Below are 19068 nucleotides of genomic sequence, written 5' to 3'. Positions count from 1 at the left end.
CAAAAAGACAAGAAATAACAAGTGCTGGCGAGGATGTGGGAAAAGGGGAACCCTTGTGCACTGTTGGTGAGAATGTAAATTGGTGCAGCAACTACTGGAGGACAGTATGGAGGTTCCTCAAAAAATTGGACTACCATATGATCCAGGAGTTCCACTTCTGGGTATTTAGCTGAAGAAAACAAAAACACTAATTTGAAAAGATTTATGCACCTCTGTGTTCATCACGTCATTATTTACAGTAGGCAAGATATGGAAGCAACTGAAATGGTCATCAATGGATGAAGAAGATGTGCTGTGTATGTATGTGTGTATATATACACACATATATATGAACATTAATTAGTCGGCTATAAAAAAAGAATGGAGGGCTTCCCTGGTGGCGCAGTGGTTGAGAGTCTGCCTGCTGATGCAGGGGACACGGGTTCGTGCCCCAGTCCAGGAAGATCCCACATGCCGCGGAGCGGCTAGGCCCGTGAGCCATGGCCGCTGAGCCTGCGCGTCTGGAGCCTATGCTCCGCAACGGGAGAGGCCACAACAGTGAGAGGCCCGCGTACCGCCAAAAAAAAAAAAAAAAAGAATGGAATCTTGGTGACAACATGGAAGGAACTTGAGGGCATTATGCTAAGTGAAATAAGTCAGACAGAGAAAGACAAATACTCTATAATTTCACCTATAAAAGCAAAAAACCAAGCTCATAGATTTGTGGCTGCCAGAGGCAAGGGGGCAGGGAGTAGGCAAATTAATGAAGGGGGTCAAAAGGTACAAACTTCCAATTATAAAACACATAAGTCATGGACCTAGAGACCGTCATACAGAGTAAAGTAAGTCGGAAAGAGAAAGACAAATATCGTATGATATTGCTTATATGTGGAATCTAGATAAATGGCACAGATGGACCTAATTGAAAAGCAGAAACAGATGTAGAGAACAAATGTATGGATACCAAGGGGGGAGGGGGGATGAACTGGGAGCTTGGGATTGACATATATACACTACTATGTATAAAATGGATAACTAGTGAGAACCTACTGTATAGCACAGGGAACTCTACTCCGTGCTCTGTGGTGACCTAAATGGGAAGGAAATCCAAAAAAGAAGGGATATATGTATACATTGAGCTGATTCACTTTGCTCTGCAGCAGAAACTAATGCAACATTGTAAATCAACTATACTCGGATAAAAATTAATAATAAAAAAGACAAAAAAACCCCTAAACAAATAAGTCATAGAGATGTAGTGTACAGCATGCTGATTTTAGTTAATAATACTGTATTGCATATTTGAAAAGTGCTAAGCAGGTATATCTTAAAATTAAGTTCTCATCACACACAAAATTTATAACTATGTATGGTGATGGAAGTTGACTAGATTTACTGTGGTGATCATTCTGCAATATATACAAACATCAAATCATTATGTTGTAAACCTGAAACTAATGTTATACATCAATTAGACCTCAATTTTAAAAAAAAGTAGGGGCTTCCCTGGTGACGCAGTGGTTGAGTCCACCTGCCGATGCAGGGGACACGGGTTCGTGCCCTGGTCTGGGAAGATCCCACATGCCGCGGAGCGGCTGGGTCCGTGAGCCATGACCGCTGAGCCTGAGCGTCTGAAGCCTGTGCTCCGCAACGGGAGAGGCCACAACGGTGAGAAGCCCGCGTACCGCAAAAAAAAAAAAAAAAAAAAAAAAAAGGAAAGAAGATATTATGAACTTTTTGCTAATAAACTAGACTCTTATACGTTTAGTGAAAAAATTCTTTGAAAAACAGAACTTACCAAAACAGACACTAGAAAATATACATAATCTGAATAGTCACATCTCATTAAAAAAATGAAATGTTATTAAAAATCTTTGCTAAAATAAACAAAGGAACAAAAAACTTCAGCCTCACCAAATTCTTCCAAACATTTAAAGAAGAAATATCAGCAATCTCACTCAAACTTTCCCAGAGAATGAGGAGACCCTTTCCAAATTAATTTTTATAAGGCCAACAAAATCTTAATACTAAAACATGATGAGGACATTACAAGAAAAGAAAATTACACTCCAATCTCTATTGTGCCCATAATTACAAAGACACGAACAAAATACTAGTAAATCATATCCAGTGATGGTTTTTAAAATTATATATTTCTCATAACTGAGTGGAATTTACTACAAGAATACAAGGGTGGCTTAATATTCAAAAATCAATATAACTGACCACATTACCAGAATAAAGGGGAAAATCTAATTGTCTGGTTATATGCAGAAACTTCATCTGATAAAAGTTAACACCCATTCATTATAACAATAAGCAAAACAGAAACAGAAGGGAACTTCCTTTCTCTGATAACGAGTGTCTATAAAAACAATCTACAGCAAACATCATACTTAGTGGTGAATTTTAGAATATCAAATCATTTATGAGATAAGGACACCCGCTATGACTGCTTCTATTCAACCTTACACTGGATGTCATAATCAATACAACAAAGAAAGAAAAAGAAATAAAAATAAAAAGGATTGGAATGAGTTAAAAACTGTCATTATTTACAAAAGATATGAATGTGTATAAAACCTACAGATAAACTATAAGGATTAATAAGTGAATCTAGAAAAATTACTAAACACAAGGTCAGGACACAAAAACAAATTGTTTTATGTACCATCAACAATTAGAAAATTAACCTTTAAAACTACATTATTTACTATAGCATCAAAACCCAAATACCTAGGAATAAATCTCGTGAAAAATTCATGCACTGAGAAATGTAAAACATTATTCAGAGAAAGTTTTAAAGACTGGATAAAAGGAGAATATACCATGTAGATTAGAAGACTCAATAGTGTAAAGATGTCAGTTCTCCCTCAATTAATCTGTAGTAATGCAATCACAATCAAAATTCCCAGCAAGATATTTTGTGAATATTGAAGAGCTGACTACAAAATGTATATGGATATAGAAAAGACCTACAATAGCCAAGGCAATCTTGAGAAAGAAGAACCAAGTTATGAAAGTTATATAAGATATCAAGATATTGCTATGGAAATCAACACAGCATAGTATCGACACAGGATACATACACAAATAGAATACAAAACCTAGAAACAAATCCACATGAATATGGCTGCCTGCTTTATGACAAAGTTGACACATACAGTGGGGAAAGAAAGATTTTTTAAATAAATGATGCTGGTTCAACTATATATGAACCAAAATGAATCTTGACCACTATAAAATACAGTGATTTTTTTCTAGATGTATGGTAGATCTGTGTGTGTAAAATAAACCAATAAAGCTCTGGGGAAGAAGAAAGTTTCTTTAGCAAGATTTTAAGAAAGCAACCAAACATAAGAAAAACATCAGTTAACTGAACTATGTAAAGATTATGAACTACTGTTCATAAAAAGACATTATTAAGAGAGTGAAAAGGCAATCCAAGGAGGGAAAAGAAATATGATCAGATATTCACATGGCAAATAAATATACATAAAGGGGGTTAACTTCATTGATCATTAGGAAGATGCAAATTAAGGCCACACTGTACCCATCAGAATGACTAAAATGAAATACCAACTGTGAGTGAAGATGTAGAGCCTGGCTTGTTGGAGGGTAAATTGATTCAACCACTCTGGAAAACTTTTGGCAGTATATACCTAAATTGAACAAAACCCTCCAATTTTTCTCCTAAGTATGTATTACAAGAAACAAGAAAAAATGTTTACACCTTAACTGATAAGACATATACAAGAAATATCACAAAAGCAGTATTTGTAATAGGCAAACACAGTAAACCCAAATGTCCATCAATGATAGAACGGATTTCAGAGATTTGCTAAAAGGATTCACAGGACTCAGAAACTGTTATACTCACAGTTATAATTATAGCAAAAGGATATAGCTCAGAACTGCAAACTCACTATTCTTGCCTGAAGTTCAGTAGCTTAATAAATAAATGCTTCTCAGTTTGTTGTGTGCCTTTGAATCCCAGAGCACTGAAATGGTTGTTTTTGACTGTTTTGTCCAGCTTTATTAGGACAGAATTTGTTGACCTCCTGTAATATCAAAAGTCAAAAGTCTGACAGTAATTTTTGAGGGAAAAAAAAAGATGAACTTTGCTTCCAAGACCTGTGAAACATTATGAAGTATAATGAGAGTCCCAAAAGAGAAGGAGAGAAAGGGGAGCAAAAATATTAAAAAATATAATGGCCAAAAACTTCCCAAATTTGATTAAAAATGTTAATCTACAGACCCCGGAAGCCAAACAAACCCCAAGTAAAAGTAACACAAAAAGGGAATTCCCTAGCAGTCCAGTGGTTAGGACTCAGCATTCATTGCCGAGGGGGCAAGTTCAATCCCTGGTCAGGGAACTAAGATCCCACAAACTGCAGGGCATGGCCAAAAAAAATGTAACACAGAAAGATCCACACCTAGACACATTATAGCATAGTCAAACTGTTGAAAGACAAAGAGAAAATCTCTAAAGCGGCAAGAAAAAGGGAATGAATTACCGTTTACATCAGGGACTGACAGACTTATTCCATAAAGGAACATACAGTACATAGTAAATATTTCAGGTAAGGTTGTCTGTGGTGCAACTACTCAACTCTGCCATTGTAGAACAAAAGCTGTCACATTCAATGGGCATTGTCATGGTCCAACAGAATTTTACATTTGAATTTCATATAATTTTCATGTGTCACCAAATACCTTCTTTTGATATTTTCCAACCTTTTAAAAATGTAAAAAACATTCTTAGTATACAGACCACATAAAAACACGCAGTAGGCCAGATTAGGCCTGTGGGCCATAGTTTGCAGACCCCCTGACATCAAGAGAACAATAATACTTATTAACAGCTGACTTCCTGTCAGATACAATGGATGCCAGACAATATAATGACATATTAAAATGCTGAAAAATCTATGAAAAAAACAGAATGCACACTAAATATTTTATATACCAAATTTTAAGCCGAAGAGACCCACCAACAGTTTCCTTGTATTTCCATGTCAACTCTTCTTATAACTGTATTAATTAGGTAAGTGGGAAATCAGCATTGTTTTTTTTAAGCATTCACAAGTTTATAGATATAAAAGCATGCTACAGATTACAACATACAACACACAAAAATAGGTCAGAAATAAATGCCAAACAAAGGTCACTGTGTCTAATTAATACTCATGATATCATAACGGTCAGCTTGGCAAAAGAAGGCAAAGATTTAACACACTGTCATCATATATTATGGATACCTTTAGTGAATGCTACTTATTTTAATAATTATATGACACACAAGAGGGTAGGTTCTGGGTACTTTGGTCAAAACACTATTAGGAACCTGTCAAAACCATAAAAATGAGCCTGGAAAATCTTATGAATCCAGAAAGCAAACAGTGTCCATGTGACTATAGTTAGAACTTACTTCCTTTTCATGTGCAGAGCAAATCATGCCTCAAAGTGCCTGTGTATTATGCCCAAAATGCCTGACAAACAGCTCTATCCATTCCATCCACCTCAACTCCCAAGAGGAAACACTGATTAAAGCAAATGAAGCAGAAGCGCTGGACTGTGGAGCAAATAAGGGGCTGATGAGATAGAATATATGTTTGTTAAATGAAAACATATTTTGAGAGTAAGTAAGAAGGGATAGGAAAACTGAATGCAGCAGGGAAGTGTTTAAAGAGAATTCTTTGGATTATTAGATCACCATACAGACAGAAGATGGTATAGTAAGGAATATTGAGTCCTTGAATCTCTATCAGGATTCCAGGAAGGTGAGCTTATAAAAGAAAATCTGCAAATTGCAAAACTAAAATTCTTCACTCACAAGAATATTAAGTATATCTTTATTGAAATAAGTGTTCTATTTAAATATACCTAAAGACGTTTAAATAAATTTAATCAGATTACTTTATTTATATTAAAATGAGATCAGGCCCTCTAAAAGGATGCACATTTTGAGTAGAGGGTAGAATGTCAGGCAGGGATGTAAGACAAGAGAAAGGTCATTTTTATGTACGAAGAACTAATAGTACTACTAGAAGGTTAAGGTCACTGTGTAAGGCCAACTTTGTGGTTTTGCTTCAGTGTATTAGGGGTGGAGACCTTTCTGATGGTGCTTAATTAGCAAACTAAAGTTGTAATCTATGACATGGCCACATGAGACAGGCAACAAATCTCAGAGAAAATGACTAAGAAGAAGAAATTGTTCTACACTACTTCAAACAGAGGGTCCTAATGAATGCTAGGATGCAGAGATAGTCAGATTGGACAATATATGAATATGTATGTACTGTTTTATATTTCCAAATCCTCATCTCAAGACTGTATTTTCTTGCTTTGGAAACAGGACAGAGTGCTGCCCACTAGCTACAGCAAGGGGGGAAAAAAAGAGATCTTTCTTTTCAAAAGGAGGAGTGAACCAGTCCCCCCATGTCAAAAAAGAAAGAGAGTTAAACTGTGGTGTAAAATCTGGGGGAGATAGGAAAGTAAAGGACATTTAGCTTAATTTAGCAACACCAAGAGCTTAGAGAAAGAGAATAAGCACATCTATTAACTCAACAACACTTCTTCTATGACACTGTAGAGTGACGCTAGTAACTCCGTATTCCTCACATAAATGTTCTTTTTAACCAAATCTTTGCAAGAAGCAAAATTGCTCAGAAACTGCAAAGAGGCAGTAAAGCAGCACTTAAGCTGGTTTCTAAGACTGCACTGCAGGGTCTAACAGGGACACAGTAACCCTAAGAAAATTATCTGCTCTGGGCAGTAAGAAGGAAGAAGGTACATTAATTAGTCCATTAACTTATTAATTAAATTTAAAAGGGATCTGATAATCTGGTCTAGGGTCAAAAAGGCCCAAGAATTTTAACCATCTGGAAGGAGGTTTTAGAATTTCTCACATGGTATCAAAAACACTACAACATTCTTCATTTCAATTTGAATTCTTACCAAATGAAGAATGATTACAGAATTACTTCTACATTTAGCAATTATAGGCAACGGGTTGCATCAGAAAAATACTAGTTTGAAACTCTTAACTTTGTAAGCTAAAGAAACTGTGGGGAAAAATTCAGAGAACTAGGGCCAAAAATTAAAAATTAATGAAAAATTATTTTTATATGGGCTTCCCTGGTGGCGCAGTGGTTGAGAGTCCGCCTGCCGATGCAGGGGACACAGGTTCGTGCCCCGGTCCGGGAAGATCCCACATGCTGCGGAGCGGCTGGGCCCGTGAGCCGTGGCTGCTGAGCCTACACGTCCGGAGCCTGTGCTCCGCAATGGGAGAGGCCACAACAGTGAGAGGCCCGCGTACCGGGGGAAAAAAAAAAAAATTATTATAACAGTTTATTAAAATGAGCAGCATGGTGTGTCTATATTTACACTAAAAATATGTCTTGGAGAAGCAATAACTTGACAACACATTATGTGTGTGCCCACAACACATACATTTGTTCAAAGAAAATACACGTTGAGCATCAACTGTGTTCCAGGCAGCCCTAGGCACTAGAGACTGTGATTCACACAGCACGCAGGATTTCGTGAAACTTAAAATGGAGACCACTTATCCCCCATTAACTAATAACCAGTTACCTCCTGCAGTAAAGCATTATGAAGAAAAAGGAAATGCAATGAAAAAGAATAAAATAGAGGATAAAAACACAGGCAGTTTTTTAACCTGTTCCATCCAAAATGTAATTTTAACTGTGCCAAAAGAATTAAAAACTTTAAAAAGGGTATAGCAAAGTCATATGTAAGGTTAATAGTCATCCTCTAAAGTTCTCTATTTTCTAAACCTAACTTGGGAACAAAGTTTATCTGAACCCAAAGGGATTCTCTGGTAAGGCTGGTGATTGGGAAGGGTTAACCAAAGATTTTTTTTTTTTTTTTTTTGCAGTACGCAGGCCCCTCACTGTTGTGGCCTCTCCCGTTGCGGAGCACAGGCTCCGGACGCGCAGGCTCAGCGGCCACGGCTCACGGGCCCAGCCGCTCTGCGGCATGTGGGATCTTCCCGGACCGGGGCACGAACTCGTGTCCCCTGCATCGGCAAGCGGACTCTCAACCACAGTGCCACCAGGGAAGCCCTAACCAACGATTTTTAAAAAACAATTTAAGTCAACTGAACTGTAAGGCCAATTAAAAAATACCTTTACTAAAACTAAGTGTTAAGTAGTTACTAGGCACCTAAAATCTGCACCCCAATCTTTTCTTCAGCAACTCCCTTCCCTCTAACCACACTATATATCAAACATCCAAGTTCTTACTAAGAAATTCAATGGCTTCTACAAAGAAATGGCTGTAGGTCAGCTATCAAAAACGGAAATCGGGGCATTCTTACATTCATCACTGTCATTGTTAAACGGTACTTACTAATCTCCTGTTACTATGTTCTTAAGTCAAAGGTCATTACACCCATACAAAGGAAGTTACAAACTTCAACAAAGCTTTGCAATAATTTCTTAAAGACTTCTTAAAGATTTTCCTAGATATACAGACTGTAGTTCATTCACAGCACTCCCGAGATTCTGGGAGTGGCCCTGCTACCCAGGAATATTTAATAAGCAGGTATTTAGTTGCAGGTGGTTCACAGTCTACACAGTGGAAACAACCCAATGGTAAACAGTCTTAAATTATTGTCAAGAGCTACTCTCAAATACATACCTAGACATATAGCTCTGGGGACATATGCTTAACAATGTCTCTGCTCTCATAAACAAGGACCTAGTTCAGCAATACTTACAGTTAACATTGGAGTTGTCAATAGGCCCCATGCAAAGAATTCAAGGAAGATGACAAGAGCAGCATGGTGTACACTTGGTCGGCCAAAGCCTTGTAGCTAAAAAAGGAAGGAAATTATTATGAAAAATAGTAAACAGCTATAAGAAACTCATTATCCTAAAATGGTATCTAACATACACACACACACACACACACACAAACTGTATAAAATAAACTTAGGACCTACCTATATTATTTAAGATAAAACTTAATTCTGTGGTATCTCTGATTTCTTCATCTTCCCTAATCATGGAAGGTGCCATTGATGAGACTTTCTACTTGTCCCATCAATGCAAATCACTGGAACTTTGGTAGGAAATCAACTGCTTCTTCAAGAGACTGGAGTTCCAGGACCTGAATATTCTGTCTGAACACATTAATTATGTGTTCCTTAGCAATTTGGCCTAAGCCTGAAGTTTCCCTTGCTACACAAGAGTGGTAGGCAGGGGATATGCTCAAAAGCTTCAGGGGCAGCACAGATGACGTAAAATTATAGGAGGTGGGGAAGAACAATAAGGACTAGGTCAAATCTGAAAACACACTTTGATACCTCAAGGTGTCAAAATCCAGCTTTCTGTTTCTGTTTTGTTTGAAAAACTGTGCCTATTCTGCTAGTTTTCTGCAGTTTATGACTTCTGGAGATAAAACCTAAAAGTCCACTCAATTTAATGTTCTTTGACTCTGTGCCAATGGTTTTTACAAAATCAAGTGCTGTACTAGCATTTTGTAATAACTGGAAGTGATACTTACAAAAGACTTTGCAAAATCCCCATTATTCCTAAGCTTATATTTTTAAGACTTCAAAAGGTAAAAGCACATCTGCATGGTTTAATTAGAATCTAATCATGAGGAAATGATCAAATTCAGATTGTGAGACATTCTACAAGACAACTGGCCTGGTCTCCTTAAAAATGTCAATGTCGGGGCTTCCCTGGTGGCGCAGTGGTTGAGAATCCGCCTGCCGATGCAGGGGACACGGGTTCGTGCCCTGGTCCGGGAAGATCCCACATGCCGCGGAGTGGCTGGACCCGTGAGCCATGGCCACTGAGCCTGCGCGTCCGGAGCCTGTGCTCCGCAACGCGAGAGGCCACAACAGTGAGAGGCCCACGTACCACACACACACACACACAAAAGTCAATGTCATAAAAGACCAAAGTAAAGGTAGGAGACTTGTACAAATTAAAGGAAACAAGAGTCATAGAAAACAAATGGGGGATACTGAACTGGATCCTGGATAAAAAGGAGACAAGAGGAAAAAATTTCAATATGTACTATATATTAGATAATCATTTGGCATTGAGACAGGAAGGGGGCAGGGCACAACCTTTAAAAGAATGACATGGCCTGAGGACACGATAAACTGGTTAGAACCAACTAGGTTCAAGATGGCGCACAAGTCGACTTCCACTAGACCTTGAGCCTCAGTATATGCTCACTGTAACACATCAGCACACTAAATGACACACCCACAGGTGCCATAACAGTTCCAAGGCTGACCATAAAAGGTCAACAAGTGGGAAATGGCCCAATTCCTGGAAATCCCCATCCCTTCCCCAAAATAGCTGGAATACTCCTCCCACTCATTAGGCTATGAAATTACCTACCCCTATAAAAACTGACAACCCCGTACCCTGGTGCCTCTCTCACCTTCTGAGATGGTCCACACTCTGTATATGGAGTGTGTTTCTACCTGAATAAACTTTCTTTCACTTTACTATGGCTTGCTCTTGAATTGTTTCCTGTGCAAAGCCAAGAACCCACACTTGGTGGCTGTCCCAGGGACTCGCCTGAGATAGGAGGTGACCATCCTCTCACTCCCGCTATCTTTCCTGCAACAGCCTTAATGTTACTGCAACTTGTTGTCAAATGATTTGGCAAAAAAAAAAAAAAAGGAACATATATACTTTCTAAAGCAAATGTCACAAAATTTAATTTTGTTAAATTGTTGAATTTAGATGAAGGGAATGACTATTCATTTTACTATTCTTTTAATTTTTGTAGTTTTGAAAATTTTCAAAACGGGCCAAGAACAATTGTTATTAAAAATCCAAACTTGTAAATTTCTAGATTTTTGCAATGTCTAATAATAAGTAGTTTTAAATGTCACTAAATAAGACATTTGAAAAACAGAAAGCATTTTACAAAATTTAAAAGAAAAAGAAGCAATTAAGCATCAAACAACTAAAAAAAAGATCTTTAATATAACCCAGCCTTCAAACCATGTTTTTTTTTTTTTTTTTTTGCGGTACGTGGGCCTCTCACTGTTGTGGCCTCTCCCATTGCGGAGCACAGGCTCCGGACGCGCAGGCTCAGCGGCCATGGCTCATGGGCCCAGCCGCTCCGCGGCATGTGGGATCCTCCCGTACCGGGGCACGAACCCGTGTCCCCTGCATCGGCAGGCGGACTCTCACCAACTGCGCCACCAGGGAAGCCCCAAACCATGTTTTGAAACAAGGAGGGAAGGGGGTAGAGCACAACCTTTAAAAGAATGACATAGCCTTGGATACAGCATAAACTAGTTAGAACCAACTAGGTCCAAGATGGTGGTAGATTCGACTTCCACTAGACCTTGAATCTCAGTATACACTCATTGTAATACATGAGCATGCTAAATGACATACCCACAGGCGCCATGACAGTTCCGAGGCCAATCACAAAAGGCCAAAAAGTGGGTCGTGGCCCAATTCCTGGAAATCCCCATCACTTTCCCGAAATAGTTGGAATAATCCTCCCACTCGTTAGCCTATGAAATTACCCAGCCCTTAACAACTAGCCACCCCATATTTCAGGGCCTCTTGCCTTCTTAGATGGCCCACACTCTGTCTGTGCAGTGTTTCTCCCTAGGCCGCTCTGACTTTCCAAGACAACATTCTGTCTATGGAATGTGTTATCTCTCTAAAGAAATCTACTTACCTATCACTTTGTCTCTCACTGAATTCTTTCTGTGACAAGACATAAAGAACCTGAGCATCATTAAATCCTGAGACCAGGTGTGTGACCTCAATTAAAAGACAGTGGGTTCAAGTCTGGGTTCGAATCCCAGCCTGTGGGTTCAAATCCCATCTGAGCTGTGAGGTTTCAGTTTCATCAGTTCTTTATCAATAGAATAGTGAATGGAAATGGTAGCAACTCATCAGCCTCTGCCTGTGAGGAGACCTTCTGCATCAGTTGTTCCAGCCCCTGGAGTCAGAAACTCTGCCATTGTAATTGTGCCAATAACAGAGTAGCTTTCCATCCTAGCTCCTTCACCCTCTGCAGGGCAGCCAGAGCAACCATTTAAATGTAAATCAGATGTTACTCCTCTGCTCCACCCTCCCTAGCTCCTACTGCACTTGGCCACACATCTAACACATCCAACTGGTCCTACACGTCCCTATTCCCTTGTTATGCTCTATTGTTTTCTAGAAGATGTCTAACAAACTTCACTCTGTTTATTGTCTACCTCCCCTGGAATGGGAATGTAAATGCCATGAAGGAAAAGGATTTTTTGTCTGTTTTGTTCAGAGATGTATCCCAAATAGCTCTTCTCTCTATATAACAAGCACTCGACAAAATACACATGATATAGAAGAAGGAGCTCTTCTGAGACTGATGTCTTTTCTCTGGTCTTTTAAACAGCAAACCCCAGAATGTAGAAAAAAATGACCCATATTCCTCAAAGAAACAGTATGGGGTGGGGGGGAGGAACCATACATCAGTATATAGATTAAAACAAATTTAAGAAATATTAACCAAAAGCAATATGTGCACTTTGGGTTTTGACTCAAACTAACTGGAAAAAAACTGAGTCAACTGTGAAATAAAATTCGTATTTTATGCCAAGACAAGAAAAATTTAAACATAAAAAATTTTCTCTGCCATTTGGCACCCCCTCTCTCCCCACTGTGGATTGTGTATCTGCATTATGCATCAACCAAACCTTCCCCATCAGCAGAAATTTCCCCTCAACCATGAAGAACAACATTCTCCTAAGTCAACTCCTTAAAGATAACATTCTTTTCTTGATAAGGTGTCACATGGCACTGAGATCTGGATTGTGTGAACTGTCAATAATATGTCATTTGATGGACAACGCTCTGCCTCAAAAAAGCTTAATATACCTGTGTCTTGACTTCTGATGGGCCAAACAGTTCTCAGAGTTTTCTGAGATGCTCTTCCCAGTTATAATCCTCAAATTTGGCTCAAAATTTTCCATTTCTTTCTTAGATCGACTGATTAATTTTTCATCAACACAGTCATGGAAATTTGAAAATGGAATATTAAATGATACTCAAGACTTATACTCATTGTAATAATGGTACTGAAGTAAGATTTTTTAAAATATCCTCACACCTTAGAGCCACATGCTAATGTATTAAATTTTGAAATAAGAAGATATCTGTAATCTGTTTTAAAATCCACAGCATGAAAACAAAAGCAGAAGTGGTGGCAAAAATAACTTTTAAAAAAGTAAATGGGTTATATGCATTTACTAATAATTTCCAAATTATTTGGGTGGAAATTCTGATAGTTACCCACCCCACACTGCAAAGAAACTACTCTCAAACTGCGAGTGAATATGTCAACAAATAGCCTAACTATTCCTTTTAAATCATTTTGTTTATCAAGCATCATGCACACAAGAATTAAAAACAAAACAAAACAAAAAAACCCTCTGAAAACCACCCACAGTAGAAAGCATAGGCGGGCCACCCTATTTCTCATTTGCAATTTCTGTGATTTAGTGCTTCTTTCCCAGGCAAGCTCTATTTATGGAGACCACTGGAAAAGAGATCCATGTGGCTGCAATGCTGATTAAATATAAAAACAGGTACACACTTTTGTCTGTGTGCACATATCATTATATAATTATGCTATTTTTAACACCTTGCAAAAAATAGACAACCCACCTTTTGTTCAAACATTAAAAGCTTACATCTGCCAGTGAGAAATTGTTTAAATTAACAAACACCTCTTCTAAAATGCAAACACTTTCTTTCACCTCTACATAAACTACTTTAATTGAATTATCATTCATCCCTAGCAAATACCAATGTGGCATGACAGCCGGGCCCTGGTATGGTGGGAACTTTGTGTGGGCAACTGGATATGAAATGGTGACAAAAATAAATCTGCTTTCCTTCCAATTCTTCCTAAGCTCTTGGTGGCTAGTATGCTAATGAAAAAAGTGACACAGGCTTCTCCTTTAAATTATGAGCTAATTAGAAAGTATTTATCAAAGCTTAACTGATTATTTCTTGTTGAACATTATCTAGTGCAGCCTCTCTGGATCAGTTCAATGTCTCCCCTCTCCATTTTGCCTCTTTATAAATCAGTATGGAACATCTTGAGATGTTTAGAAGCAGAGGATGAAAAGTGTGTGATGATGTTTTTACACACTCACATTACCATCTCTCCCACAGATGATCCTGCCTTGACTCCTCTTCACTGCCCCCTCCAAATCTTTCTTGACACTACACTCAGAGTGATCATTCTAAAATACAAATCTTATTCTATTACTCCTGTAGAAGACTGCAAAAAATGAGCTATAGGTTCCTCCCATTCCTGTACACAAAACCTTTCTACAACATGACTGTGCTGTCAGTTCCATCAAAAGGTACAGTCTATTTCTCCACTTCCCTAGATCTGGGGTGGTTTAATAACTTGATCTAACCAACAGATAGGTAAAGTAACAACACGGACTTCTGACATAGGCCTCCAGAGGCCTTCTAGACCACATGAAGAAATACCATCTAGGCATAGGAGAATGAGAGCATATGAGGCCCTCCAGACCAACCAGTGAATAGCCATTGCCAACTGCCTGATACAGGGGCAAGGCCAGTTGAGATCATCCAACTCCAATCAAGCCTGCAGATGACTAAAGAAGTATGAGTAACTCCAAAAAAATCCAGTGAAGAACCCCACACTGAGCCTAGCCCAAACTGCTAACCCAAAGAATATTTGTTTTAAGCCACTAAATTTTGGGGTAGTTTCTTATGTAGCAAATAGTAACTGATACAACTCCCCACCCCGTTGCCCTCATGATTAATTTTAAACTCTTAAGATTATTTTTGAGTCTCTTTTGTAACTCTCCAATATCATCCTTAGTCCAAACATAACTCAATGAAAAATGTGTGAGATTACCCTTCATCACAAACATCATTTTTTACTATTTTATTTAAAAGAGTAGATTGTGTAGTCACTATATGTTATAGACATTTGTGATTAGAAAGAGCAAACACAAATGTCTGAGAAATCATTTTTTGAACGCTAGACTACAAAAAAAAAACACAACACTTCACAGTATCAGTGGTGTTCGGAAGCAGGGGAACGTGGGTGACAAATGACTTAAAATATAAGCATGTGAAACATGTTACAACATGAATGAACCTTGAGGACACTATGCTAAGTGAAATAAACCAGTCACAAAAAAAAACAAATACTTTTTGATTCCACTAATATGTGGTATCTAAAGTAGAAGAACACATAGAAACAAAAGGTATGAGACTTCCCTGGTGGCGCAGTGGTTAAGAAACCACCTGTCAATGCAGGGGACACGGGTTCAAGCCCTTGTCCAGGAAGATCCCACATGCTGCGGAGCAACTAAGCCCGTGAGCCACCACTACTGAAGCCCACGTGCCTAGAGCCCGTGCTCCGCAATAAGTGAAGCCACCGCAATGAAGCCCGCTCACTGCAACAAAGAGTAGCCCCTGCTTGCTGCAACTAGAGAAAGCCCGTGTGCAGCAGTGAAGACCCAACGCAGCCAAAAAATAAATAATTTTTTTTAAAAAAACAAAAACAAAAGGTAGAATGATGGATGCCAAAGCCACAGGCCAGGGTAGGAGGAAAGAGGAAATTGTTGTTTAATGGGTATAAGTTTGGTTTGCAAGATGAAAATGTTCTGTCGATTAACAATGCAAATATAGTTAATACTACTGAACTGTACACTTAAAATTTACCATTTTATCCATTTTTATATTATGTGTATTTTACCACAATTAAAGAAAAATGTATATATACATACATTTACATATATAAGCATGTGGAATATTCGAAATCATGTAAGGGACCCCAAAAGGGCATTCTTCAATAGAAGGAAAGGAAGCCTGTGTGATTAATGATGAGGCATCCATATGGATTAAGACCTATTTCTTTCAAACATAAACTTCAAATAGAAAAAGCCAAGAGCAGTTGTAGGTCTAGACTTGTCTTTGAGCTTCCTCTCACATGTAGGGTACTCCAGGGTGCTAAATGCAGGAAGTTTTTAACTCAGTGATGATTTTCCTAGCATATTGAAAGTTAGCTTATAGGTAAATAAAAGGCATTGTCCATAGCATTCTGTTTAAAAGACTGTATACTACCCGTCATAGGAAACAGTAAGCACTGATTTTATTTTTTTAATATGAGGAATTAACATTGTATTGCTTAAGAAGGAAAACAACTTCTAGTCTCAGCTCTCTTTTGTGTGTGTGTGTGTGTGTGTGTGTGTGTGTGTGTGTGTGTGTGTACGCGGGCCTCTCACTGTTGTGGCCTCTCCCGTTGCGGAGCACAGGCGCTGGACACGCAGGCTCAGTGGCCATGGCTCACGGGCCCAGCCGCTCCGCGGCATGTGGGATCTTCCCAGACCAGGGCACGAACCCGTGTCCCCTGCATCGGCAGGTGGACTCTCAACCACTGCGCCACCAGGGAAGCCCCTAGTCTCAGCTCTCTTAAGCCTACTGTGATTCTCTCCTAAGGAGACATGACAAGGGGTTTAACATCACTCTGGCTATAGTATAGAAGCTTGTAACTAGTCATCAAAACAAGACATGGTGCAAAACAAGTACTCCATGGATTTCATTCAAAGTAGGACACAGCAACAAACCAATGAATCACTGCACATGTACTCCTAAAAGTTAGCTGATGAGCTTTAATACAAAGAACCAAAATATCAAATACATGAAAGGCAGTATTAAGGGAACTACATACTTGGACTTAGCACTTCTCTTCCACCTAATGTTTTATATAACAGTAGAGACTAATGAGTTTATTATCTTTCTGCATTCCTTTTTATGGAATATATACACTTAAAAATATTACAACTGTTACATGAACAAATGAAAGTCATAAAACCTTAAAGTAAGGGAATATACATGTTCTACTCTCCATAGGCAATCACAATGCTAGAAATCTGTCATATATTTTTATGAATGTACATTCACAGGTAAAAACATCCTTTTATATAAATGGTAACAGAATATACATATTACCTTTTTTTTTTTTACCTTATTCTATATCTTTCCATGTCACTGTATACAAATAGCTACATGGTATTCCACTGTATGAATATAGCATTATTTTAACCATGCCATATTGATCGTTATCAATGGAGTTTCCACTTTTTCAATGTTGTTGCAATTAATAATTTTCATTTTAAAACTTTCTGAGATAATTTTAAACTTATAGAAAGCTGTAAAACCAGTAGAGTCCTTGTATACCCCTTACCAGCTTCCCCAAATGTTAACATCTTAAATAACTATGGTACAATTATTCAAACCTGGAAACTAACATTACTACACTACTTTAGCTAATCTACAAATCTTATTTGAATTCACTATTTTCCCCACTAATTTTTTCTTTTTCCTAGTTTAGGACCTAATCCAGGATTTCACACTGCATTTAGGTCTCATGTTTCCTTAAGCTTTTCCAATCTGAGATGATTCCTAAGATTTTTATTTTTTATTTTTCATGATCTTGACACTTTTGAGGAGTTCTGGTATATACTTCACCAGTTATTTTGTAGAATGCCCTTCAGTTTGAATATGTCTAATGTTCTCTCATGATTAGGTTGGAGATACTCATTAAAATTTTTTTATTGGGATATAATTCATATCCCATGAAATTCACCATTTTCAAATATACAATTCAGTGGTTTTTTCATATATTCACAAAGTTCTAAAACCATCACCTAAAAAGAAATCTCATATCCATTAGCACTCACTCCCCATTTTCTCCTCACCCCATCCCCTGGTAACTGCTAATCTACCTTCTGTCTCTGTGGATTTGCCTATTCTAGAATCATATATAAATAGAATTCACAAACGTAATCATAAAACGTGTGGCTTATTGTGTCTTGCTGCTTCCATTCGGCACAATATTTTCAAAGTTCATCCATGTTCATTTTTCAGTTCTATGGCCAAACAATATTCCATTGTATAGATATACTGCATTTTGTGTATTCATTCATCAGTTTAATTGACACTTGAGTTTTTTCTACCTTTGGCTATTATGAATAGTGCTGCTATAAACACTGATGTACAAGTTTTTGTAGAAACATAGATTTCCAATTCCCTTGGCTATAACCAAGGAATGGAATTGTTGGGACAATTAATATCCTTTCATATATACAAATGTACAGCATTCTAGGATAAATTCCTGGAAGTAGAATTGCGCCAAAGGTTATATACACACTTTAAATTATAATAAGAACCAATTATAATCAAAAAGCTGTACAAACTGTGGGTAAAAAAAAATACACTTCAACTTACATCAGCTAATCAACTAATATCTCTAACATATAAAATTCTTCTAAAAAATCAAGAAGAAAAAGACTAACAACGCAACAGTAAGATGGGCAAAAGGTAAGCACAAACAGTTCATAGAATAAGATATCAAATAGCACTTCAACAACTTCATTCATAATAAGAAAAATGCAAAATTGAGGTTTACTCAGATAATTTCTCACTATCAGAATAGCAAAACTTCCAAAGTTTCACAATATTCTCTTACACTGCTAATGGGATGAAAAATGGTACAATGTGGCAACATCTAGCAAAATTACTTACATATTTATCCTCCAAAGAAACAATCCCACTTTAGGGATTTGTCCCAAAGACAAAACGGCCAAAATATGAGATGTCATACACACAAGGCTTTGGGAACACTCTGATAGTGCTTCTGCCTTCACAAGGGACTCGGTTCATTCAGTAAAGTACTGACAGAGTAGACTATAGTAAATCCACACACTGGAGTATTATACAGTAATAAAAGGAGATGTCTACATATTGCTTTGGAGCAATGATCAGAATATGTTGTTAAGTAAAAAAAAGCAAGGCACACAATACTGTGCAATGTACAGTACTTTTTAATCTAAGAGATGATCAAATAATATGAATACCTATGCACACACATATATTTGCTTATATTAAAAAACAAAACACAGGTGGAAAGAAAAATAAGCAACCAAAGAAAAGCAGTTACATACAGAAGGAAGGAGGGAGAGAAATGGAGGCCACAGAGATGGTAGCAAGATTTCATACCTTGTTTTATATATTTGACTTTGGAACC

General features: G+C 37.8%; 1 protein-coding gene across 2 annotated transcripts in view; it reads right to left on the bottom strand.

Moving 5' to 3' along the window:
* MFSD14B (major facilitator superfamily domain containing 14B) overlaps positions 1–19068 on the bottom strand; it is an 81589-nt gene that overhangs the window by 40559 nt on the left and 21962 nt on the right. For both annotated transcript variants that reach the window (XM_079925502.1, XM_079925503.1), the window contains exon 2: positions 8726–8821. In XM_079925502.1, coding sequence (XP_079781628.1) covers positions 8726–8821 — 96 coding nt within the window. The remainder of the gene's footprint in view (positions 1–8725; positions 8822–19068) is intronic.

The sequence above is a fragment of the Stenella coeruleoalba genome, assembly GCF_951394435.1.
Source record: "Stenella coeruleoalba genome assembly, chromosome: 7".
In the NCBI taxonomy this organism is placed as follows: Eukaryota; Metazoa; Chordata; class Mammalia; order Artiodactyla; family Delphinidae; genus Stenella; species Stenella coeruleoalba.
This window is presented reverse-complemented; position numbering and strand designations above follow the sequence as displayed.